The sequence below is a fragment of the Aquarana catesbeiana genome, linkage group LG09 (assembly GCF_042186555.1).
Source record: "Aquarana catesbeiana isolate 2022-GZ linkage group LG09, ASM4218655v1, whole genome shotgun sequence".
NCBI classification, from domain to species: domain Eukaryota; kingdom Metazoa; phylum Chordata; class Amphibia; order Anura; family Ranidae; genus Aquarana; species Aquarana catesbeiana.
The window spans coordinates 290,473,998-290,493,734 of record NC_133332.1 but is presented as its reverse complement, the minus strand read 5'-3'; the positions used below and the strand labels follow the sequence as shown (position 1 = coordinate 290,493,734).

The 19,737-nt window shown below is 42.8% G+C and overlaps 1 protein-coding gene across 2 annotated transcripts in view; it reads right to left on the bottom strand.

Annotated features, from left to right (window-relative positions):
• The window catches only part of COL27A1 (collagen type XXVII alpha 1 chain), a 656,744-nt gene that overhangs the window by 529,699 nt on the left and 107,308 nt on the right, over positions 1–19,737 (bottom strand). For both annotated transcript variants that reach the window (XM_073600403.1, XM_073600404.1), the window contains exons 6-9: positions 10,399–10,452; positions 9,291–9,344; positions 5,947–5,991; positions 4,151–4,204 (exon numbers count right to left, since the gene is read on the bottom strand). In XM_073600403.1, the coding sequence (XP_073456504.1) occupies positions 4,151–4,204; positions 5,947–5,991; positions 9,291–9,344; positions 10,399–10,452 (207 nt within the window). The remainder of the gene's footprint in view (positions 1–4,150; positions 4,205–5,946; positions 5,992–9,290; positions 9,345–10,398; positions 10,453–19,737) is intronic.

The following is a 19,737-nucleotide window of genomic DNA, read 5'->3' as shown; positions in this document are numbered from 1 at the left end:
CGTTGGTAAGTTGAGCTTGGAAATCTCTTTGTTTTTTCGTTTTCATTTTAATGACTGGAGCTTGTAAAGTGTCCAATAGAAAAACTTAGGGACTAAGGTTGTAAGACTATATTTGCCATGCTAGTGCATCTCTACCACAATCCATCACAGTATTTGCAGGCCAGATAGGCTGAAGACACTTGAAGCAAAGCCTGTGATAATGATTCAGTGAAGACATAATCAACTGCCACCTTGGCTCTTCACGTACCAGGCTTAGGTCATCTGCAGACACAAAACAGCAATTTTAGGAAAAATGAGATTTTGTGCCAATTGCGAATTTTCCTAAAAATTACTTTTTAGCAAAGCAAGTCTTGCAAAGGGTCAATGTTGCTAAACCATCTCTGGAACTGCAATTTTTCACTGTTTTTTTCTTTTGCAGGAGGAATCTATCCTTTTTTCCCTGGCTGATAGTCAAACAATATCTGTATTTGAAAGCAAATGATTTTGAAAAGAGGTTTTAGCATTTATGGAATGATGACTTGTATAAAAGCCTGTAAGGCTGAGAAGCATTATTTACTGGACTTCCACAAAGTTTGTGAAGCCATGTCTAAAGCAATACACTTTAATCTCCACAGTAAATTACGGGAGACAAATGTAATTTTTACATGTCTGTACCAAAGAAGAGCCAAATGATCATCATTTGGATGCTCAAGATGGTTGTTTGGCTTTTTCTTTGGTAAAGACATGTAAAAATTAGCTTTGTCTCCCGTAATTTACTCTGGAGATTAAAGTGTATTGCTTTAGACATGGTTTCACAAACTTTGTGGAAGTCCAGTAAATAAGTGTAATTTACTGGAGTTCCGCAAAGTTTGGGGAGCCATGTCTAAAGCAATACACTTTAATCTCCACAGTAAATTACAAATGTAATTTTTATATGTCTTTACCAAAGAAAAGCCAAACAACCATCTTGAGCATCCAAATAATTTTGTTTTATGCTTGAATGGTAAAGAGATATCCATCCAATGTGTATCAGGGACCAGAGAATCCCCCTTTATCCAGGACTTTATCAGGACTAAAAATGTAATAAAGTGTCTAATGGACTAAAAACACAGCCAAAAATAGTTTGTTCCTGTCTTAAACAGCAGTGCAGTGTGCCCAGTGTGATAATGACAGGAACACAAAAAGGCATGGTCCAGGCCAAACTACCAGATATGGATATAACAAAATCATTTGGACCTTTAAGACAGCTGTGTGGCACTTTTCTTGGCACAACTATACAAGGATCTCACAAATTGAGCAGCCTCATCTTTTTGAGGTCACCCATTGTTGTGGAGAAATGCCAATTTCATGCCATTAGGCTCAACTAAAAACTTGTTTCTCAATACTAAGGGATCAGCACCCAGCACTTCGCCTCACCTTTTCAGTGGTAATTTTTAGTCATGCTGCCTGTGTAGCCCAATAAACTGGTTTCAGCAGTTTATTGTTTTTCAAAGTTCCAGAAAATACCTAGTAACTTAAAACTGGTGATCATCTTGTTCGAAATATCCCCTAACTTAGCCTCTCCCCAAACCGGTTTATCCCTATTTACCCCGCTGAGGTAGTTGAAGCGTCTTATGTGACATTATCTTAGTTTTATAGTGTCTCAATTGAAATCTTCTATATTATGTGAGTTACTGATCATTCATTTAATGACATTGTTGAATGCGATTATGTGCATGGTTTTTGCAATCTGTTACCTAACTTCTTTATATCTGGTGATTGGAAAAGATTGTACTTACTTATTGCTTTCTGTATTCTATATATGTTTACATTAAAAAAAAAAAAAAGGAAACATTGACTTTTTGTTCTGAATAAAAAAAAAATACGTAATTTAAAAAAAAAAAAAAAAAAAAAGCTTAATCCAAGCCAATATATATTTTTGGGGTTTGGACAGAGTGAGAAGGTGGTATATATATATTGTCAGGTGTTGTATTGCCATCTCTGTCCATGTATGAGAGCTTTCACCTTATGTCCTCTGCTGGTGACCGCAGAGAATAAAATCTCCCCAACAGCCAAACAGACAGCAGCAAAAATCGGACATTCTCACCGTTTACCCACTGTACTGTAAAAAATGATTTTGTTAGCGTTTGGCTTCCATTGGAGATTTCGCTCACTTCCTGTCTCAGTGACCACATAGGAAATAAGGAAAAATAGATGCAAAAACAGTAGTAAAAACATGACAGCAGTTCTATGTTCTTGTCTGGGATTGTGTTTAACACCGTACTGAAGAAGTTATACAATGCAAAAAATGCAGCTCCTCCACTTGATTAGATAATTGCAGAATTGTGTTATAAGGGCAATCATTTAGCAGACAAGGCAAATACAGTCTATAAAAGAAAATTATGATACTGTCCAAAATTGGAAATAATTTGAAATAAAAACCAATAATCCTAAAACTGCACAAATCATATAAAACAATTGCAAACTGCTTTCACTTTGATTAGTTTTTCTTCTGTTTTGTGTTACAAAAATCGGAAGAAGAATGCATAACCGTTAAATCCTATAGAACTCTTCAAATTAGTCAGTTGCCGGTCAGTTGTGTTTTTAAAAGTGCTGCATTTTGTGGTACAGTTGGATTTGTGGTGCTTTTTTTTTAGTTATATGTCCATGTTTCACATGTGCTTGCTGATGTCCGGCAACCAAAATCACACCAGAAAGGTGATAAAACCGCATATGCGTTTCTACTGCGTTTTTGCAATGGAGCAGTGTGAAAGCAGCCAAAAAAAAATTAAAATGTCGACACAAGTTGTCAAATGCACACCCAATAAAACGCTTTGTACTATGACAATCTATGTGGTGGCAGTACTTAAAATACAACCTGTGTACTATTCATGTAGTATGCTTATAGGGAAAAACTGGGAATATTGCTGAACTAGGTGACAAACAGCTGCCCGTAAACTAAGGAGGGTGGTCAGACCAGAATGCCCTCAAAAAAGACTCTCTGCTGGCTGTATCATAAATCCATGAGATGGGCTCTGGCCAGTTTATAAATTGTGTAGTTTGATTTGTTTTCCTGTTAAACAAGCTATGTCAAACAGTTAGGTCCTTATAGAAACTGGCTGCTATAGGAGAGCAAAGCTGTCAATTAAAGAATGTTTCTCTTTGAATTGCTTGCTCTGACAGGGAGAGAATACAAGTAACTAAAAAGTACAAGCAACTCCTCACAGACAAGGCTGCACTCTTGCATATGGCCATTGTTGACTGGTTCTCTTTCTGTTTACTAAACTAAGCTTATAGTAGGAGACCAGAGACGTTTCTATGCTTGCAGGTACTACTAAAAAAAAAACATAGGGCACCGTCACACCATGAGTTTGCAGAACTTCCTATGCAAGTTTGAAGTCAGAGCATAGGTACAGCTCTATCCTGCTTCCCAAAATGAAATGCCTGATAACTTAGAAACCTACTGAGAGCTTTAACTGCTTATAAAGAGGGGTGGGTGGGTACGTGTGTGGGGAAGGGAGTTGCCATAAAAATATGAGTGCCCTTCCAGAAAGCTTTGGCTGGAGTTGGGCTTTGGGGCAGGGATGGCAGAGACACTAAATTATTTTGGCTGGATATTCAGGAGGTTGTCCAATTTACATATAAGCAACCATTCCAGCTTCAGACATGGAGAAGACAGTGCTAAAAGGTTATACTTAGACAAGACAGCTCTGTCAGGAAAAACCACAGAAAGGTTTTCACTTAGGCAAGAGTTCTTCTTTATGCCAACTTTAGTCTAAAATGGCTAACATAGTGCAATAAACTGCAGCACCACCTAAATGGCAAATATTTATTTAACATATTTTACATACACAATTGGGAATGCTGTAAGTAACTTTTTTGTATCAATTTTATTTTTGCTTTAGGGTTAATGGTCCTTTAAATGCTCTTTTACGGAAACCAGTGTGTAATTTGTGCTTGCCAGCTCTTTAAAAGCCATTCAGTTGGGGGAACAACTGGAAACATAATGTGCAATACTGCAACGCTTCTCTGTTTGCATTACCCAGTCATTTATAATAAAAGACCTTTCATTCTATACAAACAGCAATGCAAAACTGCCTAAAGAAACTATCAGGTGAGCAAGGTTGTCTAGCCCTTAAACTTGCTGCACAGAGTTTTAACCTGCACTGCAGCATGGTAAGATTTACTGCACCTGCCTGCCAGGATAACCTTTGGCCCCCGGGCTTCCATCCGGTCCATGCTCTCCCTGCAAGAGAAGAAGAGGCAGCACATTAAATCCTCACTCCTGCTTCCTGTGCCCCCTTAGCTACAGCTAGCAATGAATTCAAATATCCAAACTCAAGACGGCACGAAACAAGATCTGTATCTGTCACCCTAAACAAATGCTAAAATAAGAGGAGTTCCTTTAAGGTGTCAGGGAAATCTTTATCTAGAACACATGGAATGGTTTGAAGCAGTTGCTCTCTGCCAAAACGCTTTCAAGAGTCAATGGTCTCTCTTGAAACAACCTTACTATTCATTTCCATCCCTGTGCAGACCAACTTATCCAAACATGCAGGAAGGGGGGAGGAAGGTCGAGGAACAAGAAGGTTATAGTGTGAACATTAATCCTGTCAATGGTTGGTAGGAATGTAGGGGTTAATATGCGGATTAGGCACAAAAATTGGGAGCTGGCAATTTCCACTAACGTCATGTTAAAACACACATTTATTTTGTATAAATGTAAAAGTATTTCTGGCTGTCATTTTCAGAGGACTCCAGAGACAGGCCAGAAAGATTCCTGCAAATGAAGAAGCAGCTTTAATAATGAGTGAGAGGGAAAGACAGAAAGAGGAAGCGAGGGAAAGGGGGCGAAGGGGAGAAGAATGGAGAGAGAAAACGATAGGGATAGAGAGGATGAGAGAGGAGGTGGGAGAAGAGAGAGGGAGTGAAAGGGAGAATGGAGAGATAGAGAGAAAGTGAGAGAAACAGAAAGAGAGCGAGGGAATGTAGGACAAAGATGGGGTAAGACAGAGAGAGAGAGAGAGAGAGAGAGAGAGAGAGAGAGACACAAAGATGGGGAGATGAACATTTTCAGCAACCTGTTCATTTAATTTAGTTGTAAATAATGTGATTTAGGAGTTTTATTCTCAGTAGTCTGGGATTTAAATCATCCACTTTGTTTAGCCTGCAGAGGCGGTATACCGGGAGAAAAAAAAGGAGAAACAGAGATACAGACAGGAAAGAATGAGGAAGAGACAGAGATAAAAAAATATAAAGACAGAAAGAGGTAGGGACACAGACAGATGGAAACAGCAGAGGAAGACGGAGTAGAAGGGACAGAAAGAGAGTTAAACCTAAAAGAAGAGAATGATGGAACATAAGGAAAGGAAGGCAGCAAATAAGATTAGGGAAGATTTAAAGAAAAAGGGAAGATAGAGAGAGAATGAAGGAGGGACAGAAAAATAAAAATATGTAGGAAAGAGAATAATGAAAGAGAAGAACAAAGAGAAATAAGGAAGAATGAAAGGAAAACAGAATAAGAAAGAGAAAACAGAGAGCGAAAGGGGGGATTAGTGAAAGATAGGAAGGTGACCGAGAAAAGAAGGGAATGGGAAAAGAGAGAGATAAAGATTCAGAGACTTGAGCAGAAAGCAAAAGGCAGAGAAGGCCAGGCAGAGTGAGACAAGAGACAGAAGGAAGATGAGGGATAGAAGGACAGACAAGATGAAGATTAGGAAATAATGGGAAAATGTCATAAAGGCAAGCACAGCACACACTGGTTATCTTAGAAACCTGCTTTGTGCTTTGCAATCAAAATGATCATTTCACATAGACAATGATTTGTTAATGAATTATTTGTACAATTAATTCAATGCGCTGCTAATCAACTTTATTTGTATAGTAACTTCATTCATTCTCAAAATATTTTTGGTAAATGTTTGGTAAATGTTTAAAAGCACACAGACAATAAACATGTGGCTTTTTAGAGGGGTCAGATCATCTTACCGGTTCACCAGGATGACCTTGAGGTCCGGGATGACCCTTTTGTCCCTTAAAAAAAAAAATGGAATATTGCATTAATAGGCAATAAAGTGATTTTTTTTTATTTTACGGTAATATTCAGAAAACCTATATAAAGTATAATATTCCCCTTACATAAAATCCAAGAGAAGTGCTCAATCCCTATTCATGAACTTGATATAAAATCTATTTTTACATAGGACCAGCTTATGTACCCAAGTATGCCTCAGCCTCATATAATCCCTGCCCAGCAACACTCAGACCGGGAAAGGGAAGGCCAATCACCTCTCTCATGGCTTCCACAGTGCTGTCAGTCTTAACAATTAAAAGGGGTTGTAAACCCTCATGTTTTTTTCACCTTAATACATCCTATACATTAAGGTGAAAAAAACACCTGGCAGTCACCAGCCCCCCCACCCCCCCTCGTTTTACTTAGCTGAGCCCCTTCATCTCCTCGGCGGAGGCGCGCTATCCCTCTCTCCACGGGGTCCCGGCTCTTGATTGGATAGATTGATAGCAGCGCAGCCATTGGCTCCCACTGCTGTCAATCCAATCCAATGACGCGGGGGGCGGGGCTGAGTCCAGCATTCATGTCTGTGGACACAAATGCTGGACTCGGGAGCGCACCCGCAAGGTAACCCCCTCGGGAGAGCGCTTCTCCTAGGGTGTTAACTGATGCAGGGAGGAGCAGCGAGAGCCACCGGGGGACCCCAGAAGAGGATGTTCGGGGCCACGAGGTGCAAAACAAGCTAAGTATGATGTGTTTGTTATTTTAAAAAAATAAACGAGCCTTTACAATCACTTTAACATGCTTGCAGTACAAGAGGGCAGAGTGAAGACCATAAAAGTGTGCTGCTTCTGAATTGTCCAGTCAGGGGGGAGGCAAATCCTGGACCAGGCGGTATAGTCTAACTGCATTGTAGACTAAAGGGAGGCACTGGACCTGATACACTGTTTGGGCAGAGGTACCTACATCTCAAGACTAGCATTATCCCCTGCCTACACTTTAGGACACTTAAGGGGTAAAAAGGGTACTTTTTAAACAAACTATCAATGCCACATGGGAATGCGAAATGTCCCTCTATTGGTTCATGTCAAGTGTGAATTGTAGTGACAGGTACACTTTAAATGATATCCCGTGATGGCTGGCATATTCTTTTTGCAGAGCTAGGCACATCATTTTCTTAAAGATTTATGAAATAAAAAAAAAAAAAAAAAAACTGCTACAAATCATTAAAAATAAGTCCTTGCATGTCACGAAATCTTTAGCCTGATGCTTATAAACAAAATAGCGTGCCAATCAGTTTACACTGCAAACTAAAAATAGTCTCCTTCATTTGGAGAAATTTGGAAAAGATGGACAAAGCATGTATGTTTTTTTTCAACAAAATATCTTTCTTACATTTGTACCCATCAGCATAAGCTGTTTTTGGCTGGAGCGAGTAACAATCCCATATCAGTGGGAAGTTCAGCTGGCCAAAGAACACCTGTATAAGGAGATTAGATAACCTGTCCTAAAGATACCATATTCCCATCTACACTTTCCTGGATAAGGCACAGGAGTGGGGGGTGCTGCAGCAACAACCAGTTGAACCTGGAGACATCACAGATCAATGCACATATTCGTCAGCACACTGCGGATCATCAAGTACCATCCAAAACCTTTACTGCAGAATGATCATGTCACAGTGGACAAAGTGCAACGTTTCAGAGCCATGTAGGACCCCTTCGTCAGTCATGCCTGATGAAAGGGTCATGTGTGGCTCTAAAACGCTGCACTAAAACACTGCATCCATGGTGTGCTGGCGAATATGTGCATTCCTCTCTGATATCCCAGCGCATTGTAACGTTTCCTACCATGCCTCCAACCTGAACTTACAAGCTTGAAGGTGGGCAGATCCTGACTGCACACTCAACCAGCCTCAGTCAAGGGAAAGTTTAAATTGAACCTGTAGTAAGAATTAAGAAACCCACACAGTTTAAACAGAGACCTTTAGATGTTCCTTTGACTGCAGGCTGCCCCGGGAACCCTATATACCAGGGAGTTCTGATATGCAAACAGTGACCTTCTGAAGTGGTTATCAGCTTTGACTCACCTTCCTCCCATTGCTTCCTGATGGGAATGGGAGGACAGTCACTGCAATGATGAGCCAATAGTGAAGCACAAGGAATGGCACAGCAGCTGATCACTATCTACTTATCAGAGCACCCTGGTATGTAAAGTGCCCAGGCCAGTCTGCAAGGAAATAAAACTTAAGCCTTCAATGAGTCTGGCTTCTAATTCCAGCTGAGATCATCAAAATTCACACCCACATAGTACTTTAATTATTTCCTATGCTCCATAGTAAAAAAAAAAAAAAAAAAAAAAAAAAAAGAAGAAGATTGGGCCAGTTCATAGAAATAGATTACAACCCTCACAAGCAACTCTTATAAGCACTGCTTGTATTTATGGGGCCAGCTCAGGGTTGCCATTAAAGGCTTAATGCTGTACTCCAGGCAAATAGCTACATACAGAGTTGAAATGCTTTAGCGGTTTTATCTGCCAAAATATTTTAAAATTGTGCTCATTCAATTTTGCCACCCAGATGGTAAAGTCAGGTTTGTGACCTTGCTTTCAGTTAAGCAATGCAGCCTGGTCACCATTCTACCTCCAGCTTTTGACTGGATAATGAACAAGGAGCAATGCACTGAGGTGGTCATCACTCTGCTCTCTCCTCTGGAAAGTGCCTGTAAACGGTTCACTGACAGCACCGTGCACAGCAGTATTACCCTTCCCCTTCCCAGTAGTGAATTACAAAAGGCTTACAGGATCATCTATTTCTGATAGTTCTATGTAATAAAAAGTATATTTGCTTGATGAACTACCTGAATGTAGTAGTCTATAAACCAGGGTCCATGAACACCAGCCTGTTTCTTGTACTGTACGATTAAAATATGATTTATATCTACCAGGTGTTTTGATTCATTAATATTTGGGACAATTAGGCTATAGATGTTAACAGTAGTGCAATAATAAATGTTTTTAAGAGTCAAAGTGCTTTTTTTACCTATAGAATATTTTTAAATATGCTAGAAAATATCTGCACAACTAATGATTTAATGGCCTCTCACTTTTCTTTGGAGATAGAGAATCATACCCTCGCCTGATGAGTACTAGGTCTTTGTCAAACAACTTAGAGAAGGCAGAGCCCCCTGTATCACTGCCCACTGTTCTTTATTTAGAAATTAGAATGCTCACAGTCACCCTATTGCCTCTCTTCACTAGTATACTTAAATTCTGTTAACTCACCTTTGCTATCTTCAATTTCCAATACGAGTAGGAGACTTACCTTTCGACCAAGAGGCCCAGGAAGGCCTGTCAGACCAGCCAAACCAGGGTCTCCCTGGAGAAAAAGGAACAATGAGTACATTCCTGACTGCCAATTTATCAGGAGACAGACAGATTCAGTAGTCACCCTTGACTGCTTTGTATTAAAGCTATGCCAGTCAAAACCGCAGGCCTTTAGTGTGATAGATGGTGCCAACAGCCCCGGTCCATGCTGGCTTTATGTGTCCCCCAGGAAGTCCTTGGCAGAACAGTGTCCATTGTTACCAACATAAGAATTATGTCATCTATTTATTTCCAACCAGTAACATTACGTAAATCAACTAATAACAGTACTGTTAAGACGTCAATGGATGTCATAAGACAGATTTAAGAAATATCTACAACTAAAGATTTGTAGGGGAATATAACAGTTCAGTATAAGTTATCTCTTAAAACAGGTTCAAGCCTTGAATGATTTCTTTGGTGTCATGAACAGAATTCTCCACTAAACATTGTGATTTTGTGTGTGCTTAAGCAGACCATACATTATGCAATTTTCTTTCCTTCAACCACAGGCTGAAAGAAAGAAATCTACTTGATTTCCCCATCAAAACAGTTAGTGTTGCTAGAGGAATCCCTCTTGTAGCGCTATGTTCTGCCGGCGGGAAGCCTTTCCCAACAGCAGAATACAATGACCATTGCTGGGGGCTATAAAACCCGACAAGATGGTTGTTGGATCGATAGATCGACTTCAGTACAACCTGGCCTGCCCATAGACGGATAAAAATTCAGCTGGTTCCTGCTGAACTGGCCAAGTTGCGATCCGTCTATGGCCGGCTTTAGTCAGTTACACCATAAACAGCTGTCAAAGTGAATGGGAGGTTCTTCTTTTAAAACGTTATAATCCTGCAAAACCCTGGACAACAAAACATGTAAAAAAAATGGCAGTCAAAACAAAGATTTTGCAGAAGGAGTTAATTTCTTCTAATTCATAACACATTTTAGTAGTATTATTGCTATGATTCTTTTTTGTATAAATGTGGTAGGGGTTTCCTTAGGTTGGCATTAAGAGGACATGACATCAAGTGAAGATTATAAGGAAAGGAAAAGACACAAACTGATCAGGATACCTTTAATCCATATGGAGCTTTTCCTGGAGAGATGCCAGGATCACCCTTTTGACCCTGGGAAAAAAAAAAAGAATAAAAACATCATTCAGCAAAAGATGAAATAGGAGATTGCCCATTTGGTGGATGATGTCAGTTCTTCACCTCGTAATCACAGTTGCAGATGGACATACACTTTTTGGGATAAGATGACAAAGTACTACTCCAGGAAGACTAGGTAAACTACTGGGGGCGACAATCCCAGTACACACTGACAAAATATACAGTCCAATTACAACTAAAGCATTTTCCAATAAAAGCTATGATTATGGAGGACATGCTTCCCTTCTGACCTTCTATCCAGTAGACAAAAAGACACTACAGGCAACCTAAAACATATGGTATCATAAAAATGGATTGGTCTTGTCTATATACAGTAGGTTACAATGTAAAGTATTTTAAAGATTTATGTAAAAACTTAACTTATTAGAAGAATTGGTACTGGCTGTAAAACAGGCCGTGACAGGCCTGTTTACAGACCTATGGATATCCCCAGTCTAAATGTTATACAGTCGTGTCTTTAGATGACTGTTTGAAGCTCTACTTGAACTGGTAGTGTGTGCACAGCAGGTTATATGTAGTAGTGCACATATTCCTTTAGATGAGTAATGAATACAATCATATGGTTTCTGCTATGTTTATGCTTGTAGGTCTACTCTATAATTACATTGACTGTTTGTAAACACTTGATTACTTTGTAGGAGTGCCCTCTTGGTTTGGACTCCCACGCTCGTCCCAAGACACTGATATACCTGGGATGATTTTGAGTTGCCCTTTCCTTGGCTATTTAAAGTGGTTGTTAACTCTGAAAAAAAGTCAAATGCCAGCATGTCAGGAAAGGCCAGCCAGTACCCAAGATGGCGGCCGGAGAAGACGACCTGTGACCTCTGTCAGAACACCTCCGGTGCATCTGCGTGCACCCGTGCACGCATATGCGCGAGCATGGCTAAAAAGGGCATGCCAGTACTCAAGATGGGAATCTAGGACAGTCTGTTTGTTCAGTTAGAATGCCAGTTCGCCGACACACGCGCGCACCCGTGACAGCTTTTGGCGCCCAACAGGCTATTTAAACTCAGTCTGTGCTTTCACCCAGTGCTGTCCGTTCTACAGCGTTCCTGTGTGTTCCTGTTTGCTTGCATCTGATATCCGTTCCTTTTATCCGTCCCGGCTTGCCTCCGACTCTGTTGTCTGCTGCCTGCATCTGACCCGGCTTGTTCTGATCACCGCATCTGCCTGCTCCTTCTACTACCTCACTGCCAGCCCGTTACCAACCCGGCCTGTGTCCTGACTACGCCTTTGCCTCCGCACCTACTCCTGACGTACCCGCCAGTGCATGACCCGGCCTGCCTAACCTGCATCCTCTACTAGCTGGAGAATCCTGCTGAATCACCGTGCCACCTGCCGCTGTTTCCAGTCCCACGGTCTGCGACCTGTCAGGCACTCGTGCGACTCCTGTCTGCTCTATCAGGGGGCCTGAGTCAGAGGAGTAAAAGAGGCCGTTTCCCAGCATATCGGGCTCTACCATCAGGTACGTGACACAGCAGCTACAAAATACTGTAGGTGCTGACTTTTAAAAAAAAAAAGGACACTTACCCGTTAAGAGATCCATCACCATCCTCATCTGGGCCGGTTCTATAAAGGTCTTCAGGGCCCAGTTGTCGGCATGTTTAGTGTGTGAAGCTGGCTGCAAATCCTTGCAGGTTCAGATCCGGCATCCCACTGCACTGTGTGAATAATCCCGCATAATCCCAAAGTTCTGATGGAATTGCCTAGGCAATACGACCAGAAGTGGGAGCGGGTATCTACCAAAGCTAGATACCCGTACCCCCCCCCAAAAAAAAAAAAAAGACGAAGGGGGTACATTAAGGGGAACTTCCCCTTTAACACTAGTGTTCCTATATATCTAGAAATGTTTGTTATGATCCTTCTATACTCCACGCATAGCTCTGCCAAAAAGTCCTATATATATTCCGCATAGCATATTTCCATTTAACATAGTAGGTGGTGCCCCTTTATTACATTACTAGATGAGATAGTTAGAAACGGCCTGCAGGACTAGTCCACCAGGATACTGATACATTTCCTGGTGAGCCACAGAATGCGGGCTGGATGAAAGCCAGCGCACCGGCAGTTTAGTTTTTTTATTTAATCTATTGCCGAACCGGAAATAGATTAAAAATAAAAGAGGTCTCTGGGGATCCAGTGAGGACTAACTTTTAATCCCCGGTGATCCGGTGCAGGAGCATTGTGGTCTGCACCTCTGGCAGCAGATGCCAACCACGAAACTGTTTTCCTCGCGGTGCCGGCACTCAGTGTGAGTTAAAGCGCAACTGCCATCTCTGCTAATTGATATTGATAGGGCTCATAGGGCACTACGCCCTCCTTCAGAAGACATGGACACCCTAGGGATGTTATATACAAGTTCCACAAATATACGCTGAAAGATTGCATCGTGCAAAGGATGCGCAAGAAACCATGCTATGATTTTGATGGAGCTCACCTGTCCTTTTACCAGGATTTATCGCAACGCACTCTGATGCAACGCAGGGCACTACGCCCCCCCTACTTGCAGCTCTACAAACTGCAGGACTGACCTACAAGTGGGGATTCCCCTTTAGCCTACAAGTTACCAAAGATGGCCAGCAACTCTCCTTGAGAAGCAAAGATGACCTCCCGCGCTTCTTCTCCTCACTGGGCTTGGAACCGGTTAATTTTCCTGATTGACACTACAATCAAGACATTCCGGTGCCTTCTCTCCCACAACCTTGGCTGCCTGCAAGATCTAAGGGTCGATCCCAAGGCCAGAGGAGGCATTCAGCCGGCTCTACTCCGGGGACACCCTCTGCAAAAGACTGACCTATCTTTCTTATGGATTTTTGCTGATTCCTTTCCATCCTGACCTGGTTCGCTTTTGGCTATATGTTTCATATTTTAGTTCTTGAAGCCTTGGTGAAGTATGTATGGAGCCAGTCCAAGCACTGGGTCCGTGGCAATGGTATTCCCATATGTATGCAGGGGTCCCACATACGGTACCCCTGTTTCATGACTCTTAGTGCACTGCTTATATTGCCACGTACCCAGGGTGTGGCTCCAATATTGAAAATTTACCACCCTTGTTTGATGTTACACTTCTCTATGGGTGTGAGTGGAGGGCGAGTTCCTATACAACCTTTGTACTGGTTCACATTTCCCACATAAGCCTCACCTATCAAGGTGATTGCCCCTCAGGGGTCACCGGGACTCGGCCTAGGGGCTCCCTCTCCGAGGGAGGGGTTCCTGGTCCAGGCCTTCAGCTGGCTCCGTTATTGGACTTGGGCTTCGTTTGTCGTTGACATGTTTATCTGTTTTCTCCTTTCTCAGGATGCATTTTGTACGATACCCTCACACGCTGGTACTCACACGCTACCTGTCCGCTACATCTGTTTACCATGGGTACTTTTAGGGTAATCTCTTACAATGTTCGGGTCTCTGCTCTCCTCATAAGTGGAGCAAACTGTGGCTAGGGATGAAAAGATTGGGGGTCCAGGTACTCTTTTGCAGGAAAACCATTTTACTCATGATTCTACGCCCAAACTTCCTACCCATCTTTTCCCTCATTGGTATCTTAGCTCTTCCCCTATTCTTAAATCATGGGGTACGGCTATAGCCATTCACAAATCCTGCCCATTTTAGCCCCTTGAACATCTCACAGATTCGCCCTGTAGATATGTCCTTGTTAAAGCGGAGTTCCACACAAAAATGGAACTTCCGCTTTTCGGAACCATCCCCCCCTCCGGTGTCACATTTGGCACCTTTCAGGGGGGAGGGGGGTGCAGATACCTGTCTAAGACAGGTATTTGCACCCACTTCCGGCATAGACTCCCATGGGACTCTACGCCTCTTCCCGTCCCCACCGCGCTGTCTCCTGGGAAACACACAGCTCCCAGGAGAGAGCGGGGACCACTTGGGACGCGCAGCGCGACTCACGCATGCGCAGTAGGGAACCGGGAAGTGAAGCCGCAACGCTTCACTTCCTAATTCCCTCACCTCGGATGGCAGCGGCAGCTGCCGAGAACCGATCGGGTTCTCGGCGTAGCCTGCCGACATCGCTGGACCCTGGGACAGGTAAGTGGCCATGTATTAAAAGTCAGCAGCTGTATTTGTAGCTGCTGGCTTTTAATATTTTTTTTTTTTGGCGGTGTGGGTGGACCCCCGCTTCAAAGGCACTATCGCACAACAGAAATTAACGTTTGCAACGTTGTATGCACCGAATACAAACCAAACTTTCATTCAGACTCAGTGCTTGATCGCCTAGCGTCCTTTCAGGAGGGCACCTAAATACTGGGAGGTGATTTTAACGTCGGCCCAGACCCTTTACTAGACACATCCCACCACCGCCCTATTCATTCTTATGCTTTTCTCAAGCACTTCAAGAAAGCAATGCAAACGCACCTTGCTGACAGCTAAGGCACTAAGCTTAAGAAAGAAAGGCAAGCCAATTTTAACAGGGTACTGACTGTTTTATAGCAGGCTGAACTTAGGCACAAACGGAATGGGACACCTGAGGACCTTCAAACACTCACAGACCTTAGAGACAAGCTTTCCCGCCTCCTAGATAGATGGGTCCACAGACAACTATGCTACTTAGCCAATAAATACTATGAGCATGGCAATAAGTGTGGTGGAATGTTGGCTAGGGCTCTCCTGAAATGAAGGGCCATGACCTATGAACACAAACTTCGAGCCCCTGCAGGAGATTTTGTCAGGATTGCCTCGCTGTTCCGAGATTATTACGCTGATTTGTAGCCTCTCTCTCTTCGGAGGAATGAGCTTCTAAGTTGGCGCACATCCGCGACTACTTGGCTTCTGCAAGATTGCCATCATTAAGAGAGGAACAGCAGGCAGCCTTAGAGTCTCCCATCACCTCTACGGCGGTAGAAGCTACAGGCAAATCTCTGCCTAATGGTAAAAGCCCTGGTCCTGATACACTAAGGCCTATTACGCTACATTTTTATCACTTCTACTGACCCCGATGTGCAGATACTTCAACTCGATTGCAAATGGTACTCTGATTCCTCCAGAGGCATTACTGGCCCATATTACAGTACTTCCAAAAGATAGTAAGGACCACACCCTTCCTCAGAGTTACTGTCCAATCTCTCTGCTGAATAAAGACTTGAAAATCTTTGCAAAAATCATTGTGAACGGGTTGAAGTGTCTTCTCCCATCGGTGATACACCCAGATCAGACAGGCTTTATAACAGGTAGAGTGGCTAGAGACAACTCGCTCAGGGCCATCCAGTTAATTCACCGGTTGTGTACCCATCAAACCCCTTTATGCTAACTCATCCTATCCACTGACACCGAGAAAGCGTTCGACCGGGTGGACTGGCTGTACCTTACTATGGTGTTGGAACATCTAGGTCAAGGCCCACATATGATGCAATGGATCTCGGCACTGTACACCTCTCCCAGAACTCAGGTGTGGTTCAATGGTAGGCTCTCCCAATCGGGAATGGCACGAGACAGGGATGTCCGCTTTCACCCCTCCTCTTCATCCTGGCGGTGGAACCATTTCTTAGGGTCGTTACGAATAACCCGAATATTAAGGGGTTGATGATAGGCACTATGGAGCATAAGCTTTCGGCATATGCCAATGATATTCTATTCCATCTCATGGACCCCCTTGTCTCATTGCCAAACCTGATTAAGAAATTGCAGCTTTTTGGAACGGTGTCCAATTTCAAGATTAATTATACAAAGTCTGAGATACTGCCTATTACACTACCCTCCACCTTGGCCACCAATTTACAACAGGCCTTTCCATTTACCTGGGCAAACTCTTTCCTGAATTACTTGGGCATCAGACTTACTGACCAGATAGACGCTATACGCACAAAATTTCGCTCCCTTGCTAGGTTCTATTCGCAGGGAATTACAGGCCTGGGGCAAGACTGCTTTCACCTGGATGGGGCGCACCGATATTATTAGGATGAACGTTCTCCCTAGGATCCTTTTTTTTTTTTACAGAAGGTGCCTGTGTCCTTACCTAAAGGATTTTTTACCCATCTAACAAGTATGTTTGCTGCGTTTGTCTGGTCGGGCCAGAGGCCTTGAATAGCCATGCGGTGTTGAAGCGTTCTAAGCTGATGGGTGGCCTGGGGATACTTGACATTAAACAATATTATAGAGTGGTGGTCCTTCAGAGAATTATCAATTGGCAGCCTCTGTATCACCGTTAGCGCCATTGGGAGGTTTTCCTTGGTTTTTGTCGGGAGAACACACTGCTTTTTTGGGCTGTGGGCTTCGGATGGCAAAGCCTCCATCACTTTTTCTCGACCTGCAGGTGTTCGTCACGGGCGGTGACTGCACTTACCCAGTTTCAATGTCTGTACGTTGCAGATGAACCAGTACCTCATATGATCTCAGAGTGATACAAACTGCTTACTCTAGTCTTTCCCGCAGTTAAGTCTGTCTTTATTTGTGAGTGGGAACGTGACTTAGATTGCGAGTTCTCTGTAGATCAGCTAACTCGCTTATATCGTCTGACCCACACTAGCTCTACAGAGTCTAGGACTCAGGGAAATAATTACAAGATTTTAACACGTTGGTACCGTGTTCCTGTTGTTTTGCCATGTATTTATTCCTCGGTCTCGGACCTGGAAAGCTATCAAGACCCAGATAGAGGTATATCCATAGTCAGGATTTCCGCAATCTCTGGTCGATTTCCTCCTCCATGTGCCTCCGGTTCTGCTCAGTCACTATAAGGAGGTGCGCTTGGCCACATCTCCTAAATGCTGCTAAACGTTTAATACCAATATATTGGGAGCAAACTGAGGTACCTGGTTGTGAGGAATGGACCAGGAAGGTGAATGAGATCATGGTGGCAGAGGAGTGGCTATCCACCTGTAAGGGTACTCTGGAATGCTTCCATACTACCCGTGCAGCCTGGCGTGAACACACTGCAGCCACGGCCTTTGTTCCCTCCAACCTTGATGTGGCCTTGTTGAAACTAGCATACCCCAATTTTGGGTTACCTACCCGATTCTATGTTGAATATCCTTTTCTTTTTTTTACCCAATGGTATATGCCGGTGTAAGTGGTTTCGTAGACTTCAAGGTATCTAAATGCGTCTCATATTCCCCCCGATATCTCCCTGGGGGCCCGGGGTGTCACAGTGTATCTTGGTGTCGTCGCCTTGGTGTCCCGGACCGGGCTGACCGTGCGGCGTGTCCCAAGGCAAACCCCCCCCGAGTAGTGTTCATGCCATGCGGCCCATTGTTTGTTTCTCACATATTGATAGGACTAGATTGGCCCCCTCTCTCTGGAGGGCACCTGGTCCACATGGTTATCAGGTACGCCTTTAGCATGGGTTCCGCTGTGTCTTTGGGTATTTGGGCCTTGACCAATACCCTTATATGATGTTTTTTATATGATGTTTTGTTATGCTTGCATACTATTATATGCTATTGGGTAAGTTCTGCAGACGAACTTTGGAACCTGTTTTGAAACATGTTATAACTTAATGTCTATATTTGCTATACCAATTTTTGTTTTGTTTTCTATGTTCAAAACGAAATAAAGATTACATAAAAAAAAAAAATAAGAGTAATTATAATAATAATAAAAAATATTATTTTATTTAAAATTAAAGATGTATACATGCGGCCCCATGGGATATGAAAACTTGTCCAGTGGCCCTCAGGTAATCTGAGTTTTAGACCCCTGCTGTAGAGACTCTCCTCCAGTATTTTCTAGACTGCACCATAAAGCTCAGCCTTGTGGAGAGTCTGGTTTTTGTTGTTCAAAGGACAATTAGTCCCACCTAAGCTGCAAGTCTTTGTAATTGTTGCAATATTACCATTGGCCTCGTGCTTGCATCTTTGGATAATTCACTTTTGTATTATCACTGAGTTTTGTTGAAATGCCTTCTCTAGTAGTTGTGCTATATTCTTTCCATTTCTTTTTACACAGTTACATAGTTAATCTGGCTGAAAAAAGAGAATTCCATCCAGTTCCACCCAGAGGAAAAAAAGAAAACCAAAACACTACCATTAAGTAATTAATTGGGGTCTAGGTGGTCAATCTTTGAGTTAAAGCGGGATTCCATCCCTGAAAAAAAACATTTAAAAGTCAGCAGCTACAAACACTGTAGCTGCTGACTTTATATAAGCACTTACCTGTCCTGGGTGCCCACGATGTCGACCGCCCGAGGCCGACCCATCCCTCGGCTCTCGGGTCCCGGCACCGCCATCCTAGGTAAGGGAAACAGGCAGTGGAGCCTTGCGGCTTCACTGCCGGTTTCCTACTGTGCACAGGCAAGTGGCGCGGCGATCTGTGAACGGCCCGTGGTTTTCTGGGAACACACACAGTTCCCAGAAGGCAACGGGGCCGCTCAGCTAGGAGTAGAACACGCCGCAGAATAGTAACAGGCAGATTAGGAAGACTGCCTAGCAACAAGGGTTCAGGTAAGTTTAAAAAAAAAAAAAAATTTCACATTTTTTTTTTTTCCTTTTTTAGGATTTTTGGTGAAATTTTTTTTTTCAGGGTGGCCCTCCACTTTAAGTGTAGGATGTCTCACGTGATGCAGGCAGCTGGATCCTGTAGAAATCTTCACTGCAGGGATGCCCCATCCTCTTCCTGTCTCTGAATAGCTGGCACTGTGGGGATTAATAGCTTTGGATCTTCTGTGAAGCTGCGATGAAGAAGATCCTGATGCGTACCTGCCCCCTCCTTTTCCATTGAGAAACATTATTTTGTTGCTTTCATTGTCTGTAACGTGTTCTGTAAATGGGGGAGAGTTTAACGATTCAGAGGATTCTCTCCCCATTCATAGATTGAATTACAGACAGAGTAATCAATGAAAGAAATCTTCTTAATGAAGGAGGAAAGAGGGGGCGCGGGTTCTCATTCAGAACTTTTTTACAACAATTTTGTAGAAGACCCAATGCGGTTAACTTCTGCAGTGCTTGACGTTCAGATACAGGAAGAGAGCAGGGCATCCCTGCAGTGAAGTTCTACAGGATGCAGATGCCTGCATGTGGTGGGAGATTCATCACTCCAGGTACGTTAGCTCAATAAAGATATAGAGAATTTTTTTTTGTGGCTAAACTTCCGCGTTAAACCTACATTTAAACTTGTATTTGTTTCAAAAAATCATGTGGCATTTTACATGCATGCAGGTGGACTCCAATCAATCGCTAAATACAACTACAAAAGAGCATTTGTAGTTTAATAGCAAAGCAAGTAAATATGCAGTTAAAACTTTTCATATTGTTTATTTGGAAAGCAATGACGATTCTGCTTTAATATCAAGGACTATTT